The 18,047-nt window shown below is 40.8% G+C and overlaps 1 protein-coding gene across 4 annotated transcripts in view; it reads left to right on the top strand.

Moving 5' to 3' along the window:
- casz1 (castor zinc finger 1) overlaps nucleotides 1–18,047 on the top strand; it is a 215,705-nt gene that overhangs the window by 127,495 nt on the left and 70,163 nt on the right. The window contains exon 2 of one of the 4 annotated variants that reach the window (XM_023327581.1): nucleotides 11,070–11,168. The exons of the other annotated variants lie outside the window; for them this stretch is intronic. Within the exon in view, the coding sequence (XP_023183349.1) occupies nucleotides 11,159–11,168 (10 nt within the window). The 5' untranslated portion in view covers nucleotides 11,070–11,158. The remainder of the gene's footprint in view (nucleotides 1–11,069; nucleotides 11,169–18,047) is intronic. 4 annotated transcript variants of the gene reach the window in all.

Here is an 18,047-nt window from a genome sequence, read left to right as displayed (position 1 = left end):
ACACTTTTGGAACCATGTGTCAACATACCAGGGCAACTCAAGAACTATGTGACTTGCGCAGATACAATTTGATGTCCAGCCTCATATGCCCACTTACATAAGGGTTTAACATTTCTTTTCATAGCCTTTATTTTTCCAGTCTCTAGGTGACAGCCAATACAACTTCAAAGAGAGATTTTGTTCCATGAGAAGTTGCCACTCCCCAAGGTTATATCTTAACTGCAGTAGATAACTTGCTTTATTTAGTACAAAACCAGTTAAGTTGGTCTCGGAGGCTGAAGGAAACAGATAGTTAGCTTTAGGCTCATTATTGCCTTAAAACAACTCCGGTCTCAAAACCATCACAGAGTTTTATGAGAAACACTATTTAAAGAACATTCAAAAAATTTCATGTTTACAATTTGGAAGTTATTTACACAGAAGTTGATGACTGTTTACACAAAAAAGTGAAGATCAGAGGTAATATGCCATCAATCATCTTCCTGTTTGAAATGTACCCTACTGAAAACAGAAAGTGTTAAATCATTTCTGGTTGAAATAACTATGAAACAGAAAAGCAAAGCAGTGTAAAACATTGAAAAACAGCACACACCTGTATTAGCTCTGCTTTGACTTTATATCAAACAGTTATTCTGGAAATGCTTGATTTGTTTTGTACTTGGTGTGTTTTTCACAGGGAAAGATAATTAGTAGCATGCTACCTCCATTTTACTAGTATGTGTATTTTTTTTTCTTTTGTGTAACTAATAGACTGATGCAAGTTTGGCAACAATTTATAGGTCCCTACAAACCACTTAGGTATTTGTGAGTTTTAAGATGCTAGACGTCTGCTGTGGTCTTGGCTTTTCTTAGACGAGCCGTTAGCTTCAACTGCAGGGCCAAATAATCTGGGTTTATACCAAATGTACCAAGAAGGTTACAAAAATTAGTTGCTTATAACCTTCTTAGCAGCTTTAGACATTCTAAACTATTCCTTTATAGCATCCATCCATATTATTAACAGCAGCATTTCGTCTGTGATCATCAGCAAGTGCAGCAGCAAATAGAGTTTCTCTCATTTATGTGGCAACCAATCATTATCGCTAATTGTCCTTGAGGCCATCTGTATAGAATGGCTGGTCCTCCATTGGCTCTGCGGCGGTACTAGTCATGGATTTACTAGTCCGGTAATGATATCTAACTCCTCCACACTCAGCGCAACTTCGGTCACAACTGCAGCAATAAATATGGAGGAGGTTTTCTCTCTAAATTAAACAGTAGCCTGAACAGCATCCTGGTTTTGAAGTGTTGCAAAGCCTCGTTCCCATGATGCCCCCGCCCTTCCTCTCCCTGTCCAAGTGTAATGTTCTCATGTAACTCGTTTCAGGCAGACCTCTCTGACAGCCATATAAGATGTCTGGTGTTTTCATCTGGGGAAAATAAGAGACTAAGGTTGGGCAGATTTAGCCATGCGAGGGTAGAGCAAACACGCAGACTTGGATCGGAATCAGGCCCGCGTTGCCGTTCTGACCACAAATCATAAACGTTGGGGACGCAGCGGTGGTGTTGTTTATGGAAGGATGCCACGCTGCGCAACTTGAGGGTGTTGTCTGTTTGCACTGATGCACCACCACCACTTACTGCCTGCTGCTTTAAAACAACTTCTGCATCCCACTCGGCCTCAGCCATTTTGTCCCGTCACCAGAGCGGATCCCAAACGCTCACCACAGCCTGAGCAGAGGGGGCTGGGGGAAAGGTTGGGGTTGCTGCTCTCAGCTAAACAGTTGCTTCTTTAAGTTGTTCATGGAACAGGAGATGCAGGGGTAGAGTTTTTTTTCCACTGGCAGAGGGGGGTATTTCATCCAAATCCGGGGACACTATTGCTCAAAACTGAAAAGCACTTATGCATTATTGATGTTTTAATTTGTGCAAATGCCCAAGTCTTTGTTAAGTGATTATAGTGCTGGGGAGATAACAGGGGAGGTACTTCTCTATGAAACAAGAGCTGGCATTGCAGGTTGGACCGGGGAGCCATCGGACTAAATCTCACAATACTTAGTTCCTGTGCAGTCTGGAGAAGTCTGGAATGTGACTGGATTGGTTTCCAAGTTTGGATACATTTGGAAAAATACAGAATTGGTGTGGGAAGAAGTTTGTGTTTGTAAACTTTATTTCTTATTCCATTATTGAAAAGACTTTTAAAAAATTGTTGTTTTATTACGTAGATTTAGGTGATAGACTTGTTTGGTTTATCAAATGTTTTAAATCACTAATCGAAAAAGCGTCACTACTTTTAGCCTTTAGATTACTTTTGTTCTTGATCTTAAACCCTAGATTATCAATCTGGCTCCAGATGGAATGACAAAACAAATCTTTCAAATTCCCACTTTGTTCAAGAGTTTTTGAAATAAAGCATTATATGTGTTTAATTTTTGACATTTCAGTTCTTACCTGAAATAAGCTTGCTTGGATATCAGAAAACCCAACAATAAAAAACAACAAAAATTGAATCCGAAGCCAGTTTTGGTTCTATTATTTTTTAGAAAAAAAGAAAATCAAAATATATTACAAAACCCAACTTTCAAAAAATGAAAAAAGTGGCAAAGTGCGCTACTTTAAGAGTTGGAAATTGGGTGGAGCTCTTCGCAGAAAGAGAAGAAATATCAGGATTGTTGTTTGAGGAAGTGACAAGAGTTGGCCCAAAAAATATCAACGTGTCCAAGATAAGAGGAAAAAAAAAATCAGCCGTTGATCTTTTGTCCTTATTTCTGCTGCACCTCTCCTTTTTATGATGTCGGTTTTATAGGTCTTTTACATCCCTTATCAAAATTATTTGATGTAAATACAATGGAACTGACCTGAAAAAGCCCCATGTGTAAATAGTCTGCATGTGGCCTGACTAGAAACTGACCTTGGGGGAAGAAGAAAGCGAAGTTATAATGCTTGCAAAACAGGACAATAAAATAATGACCCTCTCTGAAAGGAGGGAGTTTGGGTGAATATAAAAGAGAAAGAAAGAGAAGCAGTTTTCTTTCGCAGCAATCATTAACTCAGAACAAAGGTTATGAAGCGTGACTTTTTTTTTTTTTTTTAACTCTGTAATTTATGTAATCATCTGTTACAGTTACCTTTCTAGATAAACACCGATGGCAGGAAGGGGCTGAACGCTTCCCTTTGAAGCCAACAGAGGTATATGCAGAGAATGAAGTGAGATTAAAAAAAAGATTTTCCTCCATATCCGACTTGATCCGATCTCCAACTACGTCTTAGATCATTGTCACTAGTGCATAGAAACCTATGCTTCACCCTATTGTGCCTGTTTGGCGTGTCTGTGATGCCTGTCCAAACGGAGGCTCTCCACACCTGCAGCTGTTCACACACCGTTCGTTCCTGCAGCACCCACCGCGTGTGTAACCTGTAAATTACCCTGCATTCATCCAGTACAAAATGCATTAATATGGGCTCCATGAATGTCAACTCATGGGATAAGTGTCTTACTTTTTGGCTTTGGTCGCGGCATTAGTCATCCTCTTTTGTTCAGTGTCTTTATTCTCCAGGAAAATCTGTTGAGTGTGTGGAACCAGGGCTTTGCCTCCTGCTTTGAGGTCTCCGGTGGAGGTAAAACACACGTGCACACGCCGGCACGCGCGCTCGCACCAACGTGGTGGGGCTCCCAGGCTTCCCCAAGCATTTACTGCTTTATTAAGCTGTCTCATGAACCCGCTAGCAGAACATGAGAATGCAGGGAAAAAAAATAAAATAGAAAAGCCCATATTACTTAGACGATTTGATGCCATTTGTGGACTGCAAAACGCTCAGCTTTATTGTGTGAGAAGGGAGAAGGAGCAAGAGGAGAGAGGGCTAAAAGAAAAAAAGACGTTGGCTTAGAAATTCAGAATTTCAATTAGCGTACGTAATCTGAACCTGCCGGCTTTGATAGAGGCTTTTTTTTTCTACCAAGAATACAGCGGCACTTGTAAAACATTAATTAAGCAGACTTGTTTTTTTTTAAAGGACAGAGATGGAGTAAAGTGTGCTTTACGCAGTCCATTTTTCACCCAACAAAAGGCAGTTACCTCACACAGAGGGCTGCTACATCCAAATCGCTTGTAGGTCCAGAAAAAAAAAGAAAGCAACAAATTTGAGTTGGGCGAAAACACATCAGACATCGAGAGTGATGTTCTCAAAAGAGATGATATCATATGAGAACGCGGGACATCGGCGAAGAATAGAAATGTATCCGTGGCACGGTGAAACCTAAGCTTGGCACAGGAAAACGAGCCTCTATTTTAATGACTTTCTACCTGACAGATGACTTTAGATCGCCTTTTGGATCACATTGCCCTGACTTTGTCTCTTACATCATCAAATCATTGATTATTAATAGTTGATATGAATTGTTAATCCACTGTAATTTGAGGTATTATTGCAGCACTTGTCTAATTGTAAGCAATTACGCCTAAAAATAAAAGTCTAAAAAGTCTTACAAATATGTACTGTGTTTTTTTTGTTTTGTTGTTGTTTTTTTGTGGCGATGGTTTGTGGCAAAGCTTGCAGGATGTCTGTTGAAATTTCTACTCCTTTCTGCAAAGCATAACCCCTGCAAAACTGGCATGAAACTGTTGCTTTATATTGGATTACGTCTCATTCAACGGCACTGGTCTGATGTTCCATGACGATGATGAAAAGAAACTGTTAGTCACTACTAGATGCTCTACAGAGGCAGAGAATATTGGAGATAGAAAGAGTGTTCCCACCATATTGCTTCTTTTCTTAGAAAAGTATGTTAAAATAGAAGAGAAAAAGGAAGAAGTCCCTGCTGTATATGCTTTTTGTTTTCCACAGCCTGTTGTGAACCTGGTCTTTGCAGCGGGGCGATGAGTACACATACAGATGATACATTAAAACTGCCATAACTCGCACACCCAGCAAAGCTAAAAATCAATTGGAATGGATAGTTAAGCTGGCCCCTAAAAATCAATGAGATATTCATGTCCTTGATCACAAAGTGTCATCCTCTCAATGTTAGCAGCTGATGAGGGCTGAACACACACATGCATACTTACATTAAACACAAACATGCAGCAAATATGCACACTGACTTTGCAGTGATCCATGTAAAGTAATATAAATATGAACCTCAAGGACAAATTTGTTTTATTAGCCTTGGACCATAAACTTTTATGGGGTATTTTTGTGGATTCATCCTAATTCAGTGCTCATTTCATTATTTTTTTAAGAACCCAAAGTCTGCTGCTCTTTTCGGTTTATCCACCCATCTGGTGAATGCGACTTCATCTGTCAGAGGAGGGGAGTCACATTTCCAGCCTTGTGTTTTTGTTTTTTAACTATTGCAGAATGCTGTGATCCATCAGTGCTACAATAGAGATGACCTTCTATCTATTGGATGATAGCAGGGCCCACACACACACACGCACGCACACACCCCCCACATGCAAACTCACGCCCACCCTCCAGCTGCGGAGACTTTCGTGTCGGAAGAGAATTGGCCAAATGAAGAAGAGCAAAATTCGGTTTCAAAATAGCAGTTTTGCCCCTTATTAATGCCATTAGTGTAACAGTCAGAATGGATCAAATCAGAACGATGACCGAAGCAACTCCCCTGTCTCTGAGCTGTGACGGGATCACGTCGGGAACGATTTAGACATTTTCTGTTGATGAGTGAAGTTTTTGAGTGCTGCTGTGTCCTGCAGACCACAGTTCAATGATAAACATTTTTGGGTTTTTTTATTTTTATTTAGCTCTTTGGAAACATTCTTGAATCTACGATTACGGTTCATTTGTTCTTGCTTCGCTATGTTTAGGGCCACCAATTCGAGGAAGTGATGCTTTTATGTGGATTTGCTGTATTTTTAAACCTGATTTAAACACCAACAGAGTGACAACCCGGTTTTGCTCTGTCCAATAATCAAATCGTTTTTGATCAAGTAGTTTTCTGCTGTTTTTGCTCCCACTAACATAGATCTGAAGTGCTGCTCTGCACAGGTCATCTTGCACGTCTTTTTTACTGCTGGTATACAAACGTCAGAGGCATTACTGCCCCCTACCTGGCTAGAGTGTGTGCATCAGAAATTAGGAGTTGAAGAAAGTTTCAATAATTTTTTTTAACTCTGTTTTTATTTCTTTTATCAATATTTGAAATTAACCCATTCAGCGCTTTATTAAAAAAAAAACAAAAGTTAGGTTTCGGGTTTAATATATTATGATGCTGTGCACCAATACTAGCTTACATCTAAAAAAAACTCTGCTATTCTCCAAGCGTATTTGCATCATAGGGACCATTGTTGTCATTCACCTTTTTGTATTACTGCACGCATCTACAGCCATGCACGGTGTGTGTGTTTGTGTGTGTGTAGTCATAATTTCCTTTTCTACAAACAAAGTTCTCCTTCTTTGCCCTGTATATTAGCCATGAGTTAGCAGTTGCTTGACCTTAACAGGTGGTCCATTTTTATGATTTGTCACTCTGGCAACATTTGAAAGCGTCATTCATCCCTCCAGGCTAAATGCCTCAGATTTGGGGAGAGGGTGCTTTTGGAAACAGTTGTCGCCTGTCAGGAACAGTGAGGACTCAGAGAGACCAGGGGAACAGTTGCCTGTCTCCTCGTCGAGGTGAGAAACGATGCAGCAGCTGTCACTCGAGCTCTTATTCTCTTACTTTTTTTTTTATTTTAAACTCTTGTTACCAATAAAGCAGAAACGAGATGTTTGTGGCAACTGGAGGGGGAGGACAAACTCCAGGCGCCCTGTTGTGTCACTCAGAATCTCACTGGTGTGTGTCCTCCTCTACACGTTCCATTATCCACCAATCACGAGACGCATGTGGAACGACCCGGCCGAGGTCTTTCTCTTCTTCACGTTTTCTTTTAACGTTCTGTGTCATAAAACTCCTCCTGTTCGGTGGTGTTCGTGAAGAAACTGTTACATTCTTTTGCCCCTGTTGTTTTCTCTCCTTTCTACTCCTCTCTGCTCCTCTTCCCTATTCTCTGTCTCTCTCACCTCCCTCTCATCCCCCCCTCCATCTCAATCCATCTGCATCATGTCGATCTGTCAGACTGCCAGTGTCTGTTCCAATTAGATTCCACTTAATACACGTAACCTCGATTAACACGCAATCAAGCCCAGATAAATCACGTCCTTTAAGTCCCCCCTCTGCCTTCTCCCGTGTTGCTTTGCATCACTGTTTTTTTTTTTTTTTTTGTTTTACTCATCAAGCTCTCTTTGCCACAGTTGTTGGGTTACAATGTATAGAATCGGGCTGCTGGAGCTGGTGGATCCTTCGTGACAGAGACAAGGGAGTTGCTATAGCTGTCTGGAAAAGTCTGGAGTTGGATTTCAGTCTTTTCCAGGCTTGAATTAATGTGGGAAAAGAAAATAATAAGAAGGAAAAATATTTTTTCCCAGACTTATTTCCCTGTCTTATTGTCCAAAAATATTTTCTTTTCCATACAAATCCATTTTCTTATTCTTTCTTATGTTCTTGCTTATTTCGTACTTTCTTCTTTGTCTCCTTCCTTTTGTTCACCCATGTCCATTTATCCTTTCTTTGTTGTGCCTGTTTTTCTCTCCCTCCCCATGTCTTTTCTTCCCACCTTTCATCTTCTATCTTTGTGTACTACCTATCCATTTCCTTTCTTCAGTCTTTACATCCATACATTTTGCCCTTATTTTCCTCCATCCTTTTGTCCTTTATTGTGTCCTACTTCTCCTCCCCCTGTTTGTTCCCTCTTCTTTTTTAAATGTCTTTCCTATTTTTCTTCATTCTGTCCTTCCTTTGTCAATCTTTTATTCTTTTTGTCTTGCTTTCTTTCTCAAATCTACAGTAAACGTCAACTATTTATGTTATAATAAGAATGTGAATGGCTGAGAAATCTATAGAGTTTTGAGCATGCCTTAAGCTGTTGCATGACAAACATGAAGGAACCCTGATTTAAGCGAACGCCGAGTCTGAGCGTGCGTTTCCTGTACTGCTTAAGTTTCTCGCTGCATTTCCAGAAGGCGCTCGTCGGTGCCCTTTTCACCCCTAAAGATGAAGGTGTCTTAATTACATCTTTGGTTAAAAAGCTACAAAAAGACTCTCTGGGTTTTTTCCCCTACATTGTGGGAGGCGGTGTAGTCTATTGTCTCTGTGACCTTTTTTAGCTAGCGGACAATTGGTTTGACTAGATTACAAATTAAGACACAGCACCAGGCACTTAGGAGGCAAGTCTGTTAGAGAGCGGCTCTATTACTACCAGTCTGTGAAAAAGCCACTGGGCCATACATTTTAAACATTTCTTAAATGGCCACAGAGCCAGGCATCACATTTGCATTGTTCCCTATCTATAAAATATAAAGTTGCCTTTGCTTTAATGAATCCTTGTAATACCTCAGTCAGACTTTGCCAGTGGCAAAAAAAAAAAAAAAAAAGGGGAGAAACACAGAGAGCTACTAAAAGAGGTTTCACTGAGGATAATAATTCTGTCAACAAAGTTAATAATTAAGAGTGTTTATTCAAATAGATATGGGGAAAAAAAGGACTGTTCAATTACCAAACAGGAAAAACCACAAAAAAAAGAAGAAGCAAATGAAAACAACCTGAGGCGGTGAAAAAAGCACACGCAGCACTCCAGGGGTCGTCTTTTATTAATCACAACTAAAAGTGCTAACATTGACATGTTGAACAGATTAGCCTGTTTAATAACTGGGCGGGTCAACATCCTCCGCTGCTGATCCATGAGGATATCCTGTCGGGAGGCAGATAACCTGCGTCTTTCATATGCTGACCCTTGCCTCTGAAGGGTTAGCCCCCCGCGCTAAAGATACACTCATCTCACCACATTTAGCCAAGTTGGCAGCGTTTCTTCTGGGCCTTAAAAAGCTCTAAAATATCTAAATTTTCCATCGCAGGTATTACATTTAATTGATTTATGTATTATAAAGGTACGACCATTTCCTTTTTCCATCAACCCTTTTTCATCAATAACATGTCAGAATTACATTATTGGTGAACGACAAAAAAACTGAGATATTTGTTCGGGGCATCAAAATTAAAATGTTTTTTGTCTTAGGAGAGTTTATTTAGCATAGATTTTCCTTTTTTTGTGAGTCATTTATATGGCGAAAGTAAAATAAAATAGACCAGTCTGTGCCATTTTCATTATTTTAATGCACTTGACTCCCTTTCAATATGAAATTAGATTTTTATGTTGAATTACTTTCTAACTTTTATGACTTATTGTTTATTGGTTATTGTCTTTCATCAAGTGTAGATGTTTTCTAATGTATCTAGAAAAAAAATATTGCTTAATATTTCTATAAAAAATGTCAAAAGTCAACCTTATTTTAATGGTCAGAACTATAAACTATATATATATGTATATATATATACCTTTAGGGGGTAGAAAATGTCATAAAATTTACAGATGTCTGTTTTGCACAGTAAGAAGTGTAGAACTTTCGATAACATTTTTAAAAATACATTTTATATACAAATATGGAAAAAAAAAAAGGTGGAGCACAAAATAAACAGATCCAGACTGGGCCAGTTTTTTTTTTTATTTGCTGTCATCACTAAGCCTTATAAAGCTTACTGTATACTTTGGGAGAGGTGTTGAAATTGATGACTCATGCAAGAGGAGAAAAACACCAATGTAAGTTGTCAGCTATATTTAACTTACTTGAGTTATTAGGCAAGCTGGGGACAGGTTATTAGGTAAGGCCAAAATTAACTCAGGTCCTACATTCAAATCCCAAAAAGTATTCCATTAAACTTTGAAAACCTGTGTTTCAGCTCATTGTGTTATCTTTTTCTGCCTTTAAAAGTTAAAACTCAGGCAATCAAGTCTGCTTCTATTTTACACAATCAACAGCTTGTGTCACACTGCTGCTGCTGAGCAGCAGTAGTGCTTTTAAGCACCTTGCTGCTACTTAGAGCTGACAAGGGCCTGTCATTGTGCTGTGGTTAAATAAAGCTTGGATTTAAAATAAATGAAGCTGTAAGAAATACTCATATTGATCCTGTTTTTTCAATCTCCTCCTGTTGTCACCAACAGGCTCATTTCACATGTGTAACTACAGTGGACTTGCATGCTCTTTTGGCTTTGTTGTAAAACCAATAAAAAAAAAGTTGCGCATGTTTTATTTAATTAGTATTGGGTGCAAACAAAATGAGTATTGAGTAGATACCCGATAGCTCCCGTTGCCCTTTCTTTTTCCTCTTGGTGAACTTTTTCCACATCCACAGCGGCACTGCGCTATCTCTTTAAAAAGAGGTGACAGTTCTGACTATAAGTTAAGCTACTTTCCCAGAGAGAGAGCGAGAGAAAAACAAGGCAGGAATAACACTGATGAGTTTTAACAGCTTCAGCCAGGCGATGGGCAAATATAATAAGTGTTTTCGTAGACGTCACCGGTGATTATCTCATCTGGGCATTTTGGGCGAACATGGTGGATTTAGAGGGCTCGTCTCCCATTGTGCTGACATCTCCCTTTAACAAACCCAATTAAATCATGGCTAAAATCATCCCGATCTCTCCCAGAGTCGGTCGCGAATGAGCGTCTGGGAACATCAGAAATATAAATGGAAAAAAGGGAGCATCTCCTGTGTGTGCATGTGTGGCTTTGAGTGGATTTAGTCCTGGGAGATTTGGATTGGTGTGCCGTGGAAATGGGGGGGACAAATTTACCCTCACATCGAATAATGGGATGAGAGGAGCTAATATTTAACAAATTCTTAGGAGAATTTAAGAGAGAGACGAAGCACTCGTGTTGTAGTAATAATTGCGATAATTTACTTTGACAGCGTCTTTATTAAAAACTTGACTTGTGTTTGATCGTTAGAAAGCAAGATTTAAACTCAGATTAGGAGACTATGGGCACGGTGGGGGTTGCATGGGAAAGCTGTTTTTGAAACGGGCACCACCATGAAAATAAAGGAGGAAAAACTAGACCTGTGTATTTTATCAACACATTTATGACATGCTTACGTGTTTGCTGCAGTCATTTAAACTGGCTCACGCAAAATAAACGAAAAAAAAAATTCTGATGTGACTATTTTTTAGCCCTTTTTTCTATGTATGTTCATTTAGATGTAAGATGCGCTCTAATATTACTGCTGGAACACATTCCCGCCCCTCCAATCGCAGGCAGTAGCTGGCAGCCCCTGTGACTTTGTGAAATGAACAAAGGTAAGACAGAGTGAAAGTGAGTAAGAGGAGTCGGCGAAGGAGTGTGGAGGGATAGTCGTATGCGTGCGTGTGTGTGTGTGTTGCTGTGAAAGACCTCAACTCAGCCAATGTGGCCTGATGTGACAGGATTAGCTAAGCCCCGGTGAACAGGGCTGGTACTGCGAGTCTGTGTCTGTGTGTGCGTGTCAGTCAGTGTTTGTGTGCACGGCTGACTGGGAACCCAGAACTGCTGCTTGCCACCAGCCGAGCCAAGACAAGACATGGGAGATCAACAGCCCGTCGGTCCGTCACTGCCACCAAGCCAAACGTCCCCCTCCTTCTCTCTGCCCCCGCTCCCAGCCAGACCAGGGAAGATGCCGCCAAAGGAGTCACAGATGCAGTGGAAAGTGGGGGCAGAGAGTGGGGGGCTGGAACGGGACACTGTGGGGGGACTGGTGGGCGGGCAGCTGGGGCTAAAGTGAACGTGAGTTGGAAAATGATCCTATTAAATTGAATTAAAGAGGCAGTCTTCATTTACCCCAAGAATGATGGATTTAGATAATTAACAGTGTTAATGGGGACTGGTTAAAGAGGGCAGGAGAAACCGGTGGTTGCAGACATGGAGTAAAAGAGGCCAGGTCAGATCTGCATTGTAGTCAGTCTGCTGGCCCATAATGATCCCCATTTATAGTCCTCCACTCACTCTTTATTCTTATAAATATGTTTTTACTAGTTTGTTTGTAATCGTTGTTTGCATTCTTTTTGTCAGTGCTTTAAGACAGGACTTTTCTGATACTGATTTTCTTTGAGGTCTGACTTGCCAGTTATTTTTCTATAGATTCTCAAACATAAAGAGTTTTTAAAATGTATGTACTGATTGGGCTTTTGCTGCCACATGCCAAATGTGACTTTTGGCAATTTATTTGCTAATGATTGGCACATAAAGGAGAGGAAAAAAAGCACCATAGGTTCATTGATAAATGTGGTTTTAAATCCAAGAAGCATTTAAGAAATTATATCCCTATCCAACTGCTTTGTCATTGCTTTGAATTTGTTGGGGTGAAACACTGAGAAATCCCTTTTTTGATATCTGACCTGCCAATCATCTATCAATGCCAATCAAGGAAAATATTGACTGATTCCAGTCTCTGATTGCTACTGACCATGCCTCAACTGGCCTTTCACACCTGACAATTGAAAGTAATTTTCTATCTTCCACTATTAGTCTGCAGAAAGGTAGTGTAGCTTAATGACTTCAATGAATAATATCTATCAGCGGGAGTTCGCTCAGAGTTGTTTAGGTTTAACCAGAGGTCATAAACCATCATATTTAATAGGAGGCAACTGAACTAAAAATTGATCAGACCTCAATAAATGGGAATATGGAGTAATACAAAGTTAATTTTTAATGATAATATTCAATTGAGCTTGAGTTTTGAGCATTTTATGGTCATTTACCTTCATAATAAATACTTGACTTCAATGCTAAATAGGCATAGGTGCTAAATGCTTTGCTTTGAGGTGAAAGGGGTGAAATGGCAACATGTAGGTAAAAAAAGGGGTTCAAATCTGCAATGGGGAGAAGTGACCGTCAGACACTGCTGACGAACATGTACATTTACCATCTATACATTTTGTAGCAGTGTGCTGCAGTCGTGAGTGTATTATACCAACTTAATGCTCTCATCTCTGGACCTAATTATGCTGCTCGTAGTGTGGGGAAAACTACGTGCACACACATAGACACGAGGTAGTAGTAGTGGAACTGTGTGCTCGGGTTTTCACTTTGGTCAGTGCACAAACCCTATCTGCATGTCCTTAATTCTTGATGATGTGAAGACCTCAGGCAGTGTGTGCGTGATGGAGAGGACGCCTGCGTGCCAAGTAGAAGTGATTGGCCAGCAGGGCACGGGGCCCCTCGTCACACTGAAAATCCGGTCGCTTCGTCCATTGTCTCAGTGGTGTTAGTGGCACCTTATTTTTAAAAGAATCCAAATTTATGTAAGATTACTGTAACCATATCAGACGAGTTAGTTTGATAGTTCGGCGTACCTACTATGTGCAGCGTTTATTGCACTGCGCATTGATTGAGGTTGAGGAGTGTTGTTTTGACGAGCCGTTTGTGGATTTCTAATCAGTTTCGTGCACCGCGGCTTACCTGAACTCTGATTAAGTAGAGGATGTCTTAAGTAAAGGGGCTCCAATAATTTAATGCTACTTTTCTCCTTTCAAAATAAAAAAAAGAACACCACAGTCACATGCATGTGTGTAACTGAGAGAGTGATAGAGTGTGCAGGAAAAAAACAATCTCATCAAGCAGGAGGCCGTTTGCTTAGCAAGAGCTGACAGTCTTTGTGTATGTAAATGAAGAATTTAGACTAATGGAGTTGAACCATTTCTAATTTTGTGATGGCAAGAGGATTTTGATTGAAAGTAATTAAGCAAGCTAGCTGTAAAATTAATTAAAGCAAAAGGAGGGGGGGACTTTTATTGGATTGGATAGCGATATAGCTGCTGTCAGGCAGGGGGACAAATGGGGGTGACCTGGATTCTCTGCCCTCCCTCCTCCCACTCGGGACTTTTATGTCACTTTAATCTCCTTAGAGCGGCTGGTGTGCATTTGTTTGAAATAATCAAGGAAATATGGTCAGAAATTGTCAGCTTTCAGATCTAATTTACCTGACAGCCTAGTGAGTGTGTGCGTGTGCACGCGCGAGCTTGCATGTGACAGTAGTAGCAGGTCCTGTTTTTTTTTTCTTTCTTTTTTTTCTCCTCGGCCCCTCCTCAGCTTTGTGGAAAATGCTTTTGACAGTCTTGAAGCATCTTGGTTGTCGGAGGGCGGGAGGCGGGGACATGAGGAACTTGGGTGGCTTTAAGATGGACATTTCAATGAGGCATGTTTGGCCCGGCTAAGCCCCTTTGACACTGCCGTGTGCGTGCACACACACCAACATGCTTAATTGCCTCTGTAACATATTCAGACTCCATTTGGCCACTGTAGCAGCACTTCTCAGCCTCTGTTGACTCCAGGTAGCCTAAACGAGCAGAAGCAGATTACAGCCATGGCAAAGCCTGTTACAGCTACTTAACTGCTGACAAATAAGATTGGCCAATCCTGCACAAGTAGAAATGGAACTTATTGTTCTCACTGTTTTTAAAAAGAAATGGACAAAGTCAGTCCTGATTTCACAGTATCATTAGGTGAAAACTATTTTTTTAAGTAATTGTGTTTGGAAAATGTATATACTGTTTTTCAGCAGAGCCTTCACGCTGATTTCATGCAGTGGACCAACACCGACACATTTGTATCAAACACCTAAATTAAACTGAATGCAGCCAGTTGCCTTGTGTGTACTTTAATCCAGCTGTTCTGGGGAGGCCTGTGGGGTTTGTTTGAGAAGATTAGCGAACAAACAGCAACACAATGACAAACGAACACAACAGATAGGTCAGGGAGAAAGTTGTTCAATGCATCAACTGAAAATGAAGAGCAAATCACAACTACAGACCTGCCAAATCACGACTGTCCACCTAAACTGACAGGCCAGACTTTGGATCTGCAAAGGTTCCAACCCCATGTGGGATAATCTATTGACAGGACAGCATCGCGGTTGTACAAATTTGCTGTTTTTGAAAAAAAGTGACAAAAAGAAAAACAGAACATTTTTGCAAAGCCAATCAAATTCCTATTTCATATTTGCTAAATGGCATTTAGGTGACAAGGCAAACGTCAAACTTTAACTTTTTGGCTTGCGTACAAAAAAACCTTGTGTTGTGAAAAACAAACAGTGTGCCTGCCCCCCAAACACACCACTCCCACAGTGAAAGACGGTGGTGGAAGATTCAGAGCTGCAATAGACATGAGACCACAAATGAACTAAATAGGGGATTTCTGAATGTGATTAATTGTTCAGTATGCTATTGAGTGCCGTCAGAGTAAAAAGGTGTGAATACATGTCACCTTTACAACTACATTGAGCTGGTCTGTCACATGAAATCCAGTGAAGCTTGTGTTGACAAAATGTGAAAAGGTTCAAGGGTTATGAACACTTTTGAAAGATAGTTTTGCTTGTCATCATTAGTACCACACCAATCTCACCCCAGGCTAATAATAGACGTAAAGCAAGACGACTAATGTTCTGTAATATGCAAGTGGTTTGGAGTCCTGTGCGGTTTATATTAAGGTTCTTCAGAATTTCAGTGAGATGCCACTTCCTCTTCGAGGTCATGATTGCTTGCCAGTTTTTGTGTCACAGTTCGCCATTGCGGCCTTCTCTGCCACCTGAAGAAGTGCTACATTTGCAGCACTTACAACTCAGCCTGACCCTGAAAGGCAGAGTTGCAGAAGCAAAACGGCGTCTAACAGGATTAGTGCGTCTTGTTAAAAAAAGGACACTAAGCTCCAAAAATAATCTCACCCACCTTTATCTACCCATAACATCACCCTCCACCCTGGCTCGGTTTTTATCAATTAACGTTTTAAAGGGTAGAACAAAGAGCTGTCTTTCTCCCACTCTGTAATTAGAGGGGGAGACCTCCTGAGGACTGGCAATACTTGGGCCTGAAAGGCATGATTCTCACCCCACAACCCCCCTCAGCTCCCACCCTGCAGCCCGTCACTCCACCGCCACCACTGAAGCGGAACGTTGCTCCTCGATGTATAAGGACGATAATGTAAATGTGGCGTAGTCTTCTCAGCACACCCGGTACAACCTATTTTTTTTTTTTTTTTGCTAGCTTTATCTAAGTGTGAACAAATGAATGCAACATTTGAAAGAGTGATACATTATTAACTCTAATTGACTCCTCTACAACACTATACGTTCACTGTCACCTTTGCTTTGGCTCGCGCGAGTACGTGCTCCCTGAATCACTTTCGTCGCTGTCCCTACTCTAACACGTTATGTGTCACCACACACTGTTAACAAATGTGATAAAACCACCTCAATCGAGAGAATCAGGTAGAACGTTTTCCTATGTGTGTTTTTGTCTGTTAAGGTGAGATACTGTAGACTGTGTGTGTGCGTGTGTGTGTGTGTGTATGGGTGTTTTACTCTCTTGTGCTTAACTGTGTCTACGCGGGTGTGAAAGTAGAAGAGAGAGAAAGAACGCCTGCTTTCACAGCCACTGGAGCTTTCAATCGGAATTAGTTTTACAACATATGCAAATGCCCCCCCCTCTTCTGTGGAAAAAAAAGGGGGTCTTTTAAATGACAGGTTGATATGTGATTAAACGACAATTAGAGTGCCGAAAATAAGCGTCGGCAGCAGGTCAAGCACTGGGCGGCTCAGCTAAAAGGTAGCAGACTATTGAGCAAAAAAAAAAAGAAAAAAAAAACACTCTCAGGCGGAGGCCAGAAACAAGACCCCAAACAAATTAGAGATGTGAAGGGGGAACAACGTTTGGCACTGTGTTCCAATAAAGCCGCAACAAAAACAACTTGTACTTTATGCCTGGATGACAAAAGGCATTAGGGTATGTTTTCAGGAAGAATCGAGACAAGATTCTTTCTTTATAATCAAAGATCGACTGGTCCATATGACTACGCTTTTTATGCTCGTCTAATTCTAATGTGGTTCTGATGTAAAAACAAATGTTGAGAATCTTCCCATTTTGTGAGTTTATAAATCAAATTGTGCAATCATCCGGTTCAGGTTTCGTTACTGTAAGTTAGCATCTAATGGTGTGCCAGTCCTAATATTCTAACAGTATTTGATCAGGCTCATTTAAACTTTAGTTTAAGAAGCCCTGAATCAGATGCTAATTTTGTGTCATTTTGCAGATAGGCAGTTCCAACATTCTCAGTTTTTTTTTTTTTACCAGAAAGCTAAAATGATGCTTAACAAGTGGTCTGTTTCTTCAGTTGTTTTACAATCAGGACCTTATCAGCCACCTTGAACAGAAGTTATATCAGCACATCGGGGACAACTCTAGAACGACTTCCTGTCTTACTTCACAATAAGAGTCTAAAACATGCTGCGGTTCATCAAACCAGTATACCCTTCCTTCAGCAAAAAAATGGAGATGAGAACCCAATAGAGCTTCGGAAGACAGACTTTCACTTTGACGAGAAGTATTTGGGTGTTTAAGTACTGTGACGAACTTGTTACACCTCTAATTGTTGCTATAGCTGAAGCCGTAGAAGGCTGAACGTTGGATTCAAAGTGTCACATTTAACTGGTATGATGCTAACCTTTAATGCCCCTCCACCCCCCCCCCACCCCCCCTCAGCCTAGGTTTAAATAAGCTGTCACCCCAGTACACACTCCACCCCACTCCACCTCTGCTGCCCTTTTAAGTTAAAAGTACACTGTCTCTGTCTCGCCGTCTTCAGTTTGCTAAACACACACACAAACACGCCAGCAGAAACATAAAAGGGCTCAGGCTTACTCTGGTGCAGATGGCAGATGGCCCTGTCCCTATAATCCCCTTTGATGCTGCAGTGGGCAGCATTTCCTCAACATCTATGAAGCCAAAGCCCCAAGAAAACTTGAGCTACTTTTCCTTTAACTGACCCCAATTGCCAAGGATCTGTTAGCTGTCAGACCTGGTTAAGAGCGTCTTTACTGTGGGGAGAGTGAAGGGCACATGTTTCTCTCCCTCTCTCTCTCTCTTTCTCTTTCTCTCTCTCTCTCATTCTGCTCTTTCAGCTTCCTGTTTTTTTTCTTCCTTTTTCTGTCACAGATGGTTTATTCCACCTTCATGGCGTGGCTGTGGGAGCAGGTTGACTTTGTAACGTGAACTTGCAGACTAGGCAACACTTTTTTTATTTTATTTTTTTTTACTCCTTGTTCCTTCCAGGAGGAAGAAAAAAGGAGAACCTGTAAGAGCTCTCATATTGGAGCCACAGATGGCAGAAGGTGGGCTAAGAGGCTTAGATTTCTTCAAGAGCTCACCTTA

The sequence above is a fragment of the Xiphophorus maculatus genome, chromosome 1, assembly GCF_002775205.1.
Source record: "Xiphophorus maculatus strain JP 163 A chromosome 1, X_maculatus-5.0-male, whole genome shotgun sequence".
Taxonomy (NCBI): Eukaryota; Metazoa; Chordata; class Actinopteri; order Cyprinodontiformes; family Poeciliidae; genus Xiphophorus; species Xiphophorus maculatus.
This window is presented reverse-complemented; position numbering and strand designations above follow the sequence as displayed.